Genomic DNA, 970 nt, shown 5'->3' with positions numbered 1-970 from the left:
CCGGGGGGCAGGGCTTCCAGGCTCATCGGCAGCACGCACCCTGCCCTGACCGCCTCCCCAGATGCCTGCTTCAGGGCCCACCAGCCTCCTCTTCCAGGTGGCCTCCCTGGCCCAGCCTGCTCCTCCTTGAATGTGCTTCCTGGCCTCTGACTCCAGCCTCGACTTTAGCTCGATGGTGGCCCCTGGGGCCGGATGCCTGTGGTTTGATTGCAACACCCAACCCTTCCACCATGCTGCCTCCCTGCCGCAGGGCTCAGGCCTGGAACCAGCCCTCGAGGTCCTCGTAGACCTGGTCCCGGGGCAAGTGGGGGTAGCGGGCGCAGATGGCGCAGAAGCGCTCCCGCCAGTCACTGAGCAGCCGCACTTGGAGCCTGTCCCGCCAGGCCAGGAAGCTCCCATAGCGGCTCTCGTTCATGCCGCGAAGGAAGGCGGCCAGCTCCCGGGCCGAGCGGAAGTCGTCCACATGCACGAAGGCCCCGGGGGGCACGAAGGCCTCGTAGGTAGCCCGCGGGGGGCCCAGCACCACTGGCACGGTGCCGGCCGCCAGCGCATTGCGCCAGAACTTCTCAGTGATGTAGTCCTGGTGCAGCGAGTTCTCAAAGGCCAGGTAGAAGCGGTACCGGGCCACAGTGGGCAGCAGGCAGGCGGCGCACAGCGGCCGCCTGTTGGCACGGCCGAACACATCCACCTGCAGGTGAGGTGCTAGCTGCCGGTACAGCCTGACTCGCTGCTGCCGCTCCTGGAAGTTGCTGACCACCCAGGCAGCCATGCCGCTCTTGACAGGCAGTGGGGGTGCAGGCCCTGGGTGGGGCTCCAGGCGGCCGTAGGGAGTGAAGATGTCCGAGTCGCGCCGGTAGCTCAGCACCCAGTTGAAGATGCCCCCGAGGCGGCCGAGGCCGTGGGTGTGGCTGGGCGACTCCATGGAGGCCCACACCCAGGGCTGCCCACGTGGCCGCTGGGCCAGGGGCAG

The 970-nt window shown here is 68.6% G+C and overlaps 2 protein-coding genes across 2 annotated transcripts in view; both read right to left on the bottom strand.

Annotated features, from left to right (window-relative positions):
* ABCA2 (ATP binding cassette subfamily A member 2) overlaps window positions 1-232 on the bottom strand; it is a 31,003-nt gene extending 30,771 nt beyond the window's left edge. The window contains exon 1 of the mRNA XM_027766277.1: window positions 82-232. Coding sequence (XP_027622078.1) covers window positions 82-232 — 151 coding nt within the window. The remainder of the gene's footprint in view (window positions 1-81) is intronic.
* Window positions 18-970, bottom strand: part of FUT7 (fucosyltransferase 7) — a gene marked incomplete in the record, with an annotated part of 2,679 nt that continues 1,726 nt past the window's right edge. Inside the window, 1 exon segment of the mRNA XM_014582076.2 lies at window positions 18-970. Within this exon segment, the coding sequence (XP_014437562.1) occupies window positions 254-970 (717 nt within the window).

This window comes from Tupaia chinensis, unplaced genomic scaffold (genome assembly GCF_000334495.1).
Source record: "Tupaia chinensis unplaced genomic scaffold, TupChi_1.0 Scaffold142100_1, whole genome shotgun sequence".
Lineage (NCBI taxonomy): Eukaryota > Metazoa > Chordata > Mammalia > Scandentia > Tupaiidae > Tupaia > Tupaia belangeri.
This window is presented reverse-complemented; position numbering and strand designations above follow the sequence as displayed.